General features: G+C 46.0%; 1 protein-coding gene across 1 annotated transcript in view; it reads left to right on the plus strand.

Moving 5' to 3' along the window:
- Nucleotides 1–2,231, plus strand: part of GPLD1 (glycosylphosphatidylinositol specific phospholipase D1) — a gene marked incomplete at its 5' end in the record, with an annotated part of 20,791 nt that extends 18,560 nt beyond the window's left edge. The window contains 4 exons of the mRNA XM_029084000.1: nt 328–488; nt 809–835; nt 929–979; nt 2,154–2,231. Of these exons, the coding sequence (XP_028939833.1) occupies nt 328–488; nt 809–835; nt 929–979; nt 2,154–2,231 (317 nt within the window). The remainder of the gene's footprint in view (nt 1–327; nt 489–808; nt 836–928; nt 980–2,153) is intronic.
- Between the last annotated feature and the right edge of the window lie 426 nt (nt 2,232–2,657).

The following is a 2,657-nucleotide window of genomic DNA, read 5'->3' on the forward strand; positions in this document are numbered from 1 at the left end:
CCCCAACTGTCTGTCTTTCCTCATAAGATAGATGCTCCAGCCCCGTAATCACCTTTGTGTCCCTCCGCTGGACTCTTTCCAGAAGTTCCCTGTCCCTCTTGAACTGGGGAGTCCAGAACCGGACACAATACTCCACATGCAGCCTCACCAGGGCAGAGTAGAGGGGGAAGATTTGTCTGAGCAACTTAGTGAGCAACTGAAACATTTTAGCTGTCATCACTAATAGGAATTGTGGCATCTAGAGGTACGCAGATGCCAGCTCCCTCATGTTCTGGTTTAGCATTATTTCACTTCTGATGTGTCGTATCATCCTTGTAATTGTTGCAGATGAAATGATTGTGACATCCCCGCTGCGAACCAACGCTGTCACCGCCATCCTGTTTGGCGGGGCAGCCGGCTGCGTTTACATTTACAACGGCAAGCAGGAGTCCTCAGGGAACGTGACAGGCCGCTGCAAATCATGGATATCTCCCTGTCCTGAGGACTGGGTAAGACATAGAATCACAGACTGGTTTGGGTTGGAAGGGACCTTAAAGATCATCCAGTTCCAACCCCCCTGCCAGCAGCATAAAACGTGAAGTCAAGACATGAGGTCATAACGACAGCTAATTAATTACATCCAGTACAAATACTGGTGTGTGCTGACTTTAAACAGTTACTTTTGTTTCTGAATCAGTGTGATTTGCTTCCTCCTGTTTGTTCTAGAAATACTTTGCTGTTTAGGAGCCAGGGTTATTGCACTGGTCTTCTAACTGTCCTCGTGGGGTTCCCTCCACTGACTTTATTTTTTTTCTTTCTTCTTCTTCAGGCACAGTACGTCCTGATTTCTCCTGAGGTAAGTAACCAGAAAACAAACTACTGAGAGAAATGAAAATGTCACACTCTAAAAAAATCTAACAGCATTATAACCAGCAGTGTTACTTTACAGGAACTATCAAGATTTGGGAGTTCCGTTATCACTGTGAAATCTGAAAGAAAGGTGAGCAAAATTACTGCTGCCCATTGTCTTGTAACATCTGTCTCACTTGTGTATACTAGCCAACACCTCACTTGGGTATCCTGGTCATTTGCAGAAGTCTTAAGTGTTTTAATTAACTTTTCATTTAAGTCAATCTCTGAACTGATAATTAAAACCATTATATAGGTGGATGAACTATGGAGTTGTCAAAATTTTGACACCTGACACCCAAATTGAAAGAGATCACTTTAAAATGGCCTGAAATCTCAGTTCTCTAGGGGTTTGCTGAAAGGTTGTGTGGTAAATCAAGCGTAGGTGCCAAGTGGCTTTGCTGTTCACACCAACCTGTCTGCAAAGTGGATGGAGTAAAGCAGGCACCTGACCACCTCTCTCGGTGCATACAGTGAATGCTCTTCATGTACATCAAGTATTTCCAAGCACAGAGAGGCCCAGCTCTTACCTGAATGATTTTGGGTGTGTTTGTGAACCTGTTTCTCTTTGTTTCCCTCAGATGCCTGGTTTGTTTGGGGTTTTTTTTAACCAACAGTTAATTCTTAGGTTTGTATGATGCACTGAGGAACCTTTTTTTCAGCTTGAAGGTTGCTTAGTGCTCATTCAGCTGAGGGGAGTCCAGTGTTGTGCTTAGTCTGACATAACCGGTGTGAGAACTGAGCTTTTCTGTGTGAGTACTGAGAAAGCCTCCAGCCTGCGACTGGGCTTTAGCCAACGGTGTTTGACTTTGTGCTGTTAAAACACGCACTGGAGAAACACCTGGAAATGTAAATGCTTCTCAGCTAGGTCAGGGTGTGTAATCCAGCACCTGAAACCGTCATCGCTGATGGTTTCTGCACGTGTCGGAGCGAGGGCGTTCCCCAAGCAGTGGTGTTCCTTTGCTGTGGCTCCAATCCAGTCCACGCTCCAGCATCATCTCACCCCTGAGAAATAGTTTACATTGGCAACAGGAGTATTTGACCAGTTCCAGCTTCTGCCAGTTCCCCTAAGGAGATAAAGTCTGTTTGCCAAATCAATTTGTGAATCACTTCTGATGAGGTGGGTTGTCCTCTCCTTTCTCCTCATCGCATTTCCATAGGACACTGAGGACGTGGGACAACGTCTGGTTGCCATTAGGGAAGCACAAGGCAGTCACAGACCCGCGGTTGGGTTTTGCTGACCCCTTTGTTCTGTGTCTCTGCAGAAGGAAGTTGTAGTGGCAGCGGAGAGAAGTTCGGCCAAAGCTCGACTCGGTGGAAGGCTTTTTGTCTACTCGCTCTAAAAGTTCACGGTAGCCTTTAAGACCAGGGGCAAAGCTGGTCTTTTAGTGCAGAATCTCAGTAGTATCTGTGATACTTCCCTTAACCCATAGACACCAACAGGCCACACGACAGCAAACTTTTGATAGGTGGATGTCCCAGACAGTGAGGGTCCTAAAACGAGGGAGGGGAGGGATGGTCACTGCTTTTAAGTGAAGGGAATATGAGCATTTGTGGTGGTTTGTCTTGTTAACCAACCACAATTATGTCAGTCATGTAAAAGCACAAATTAATTATCATAGAATCATAGAATGGTTTGGGTTGGAAGGGACCTGAAATCTCATCCAGTTCCAACCCCCCTGCCATCAGCAGGGACACCTTCCACTAGACCAGGTTGCTCAAAGCCTCATCCAGCCTGGCCTTCAACACTTCCAGGGAGGAGCAGCCAG

The sequence above is a fragment of the Antrostomus carolinensis genome, unplaced genomic scaffold (assembly GCF_000700745.2).
Source record: "Antrostomus carolinensis isolate BGI_N321 unplaced genomic scaffold, ASM70074v2 scaffold4413, whole genome shotgun sequence".
Taxonomy (NCBI): Eukaryota; Metazoa; Chordata; class Aves; order Caprimulgiformes; family Caprimulgidae; genus Antrostomus; species Antrostomus carolinensis.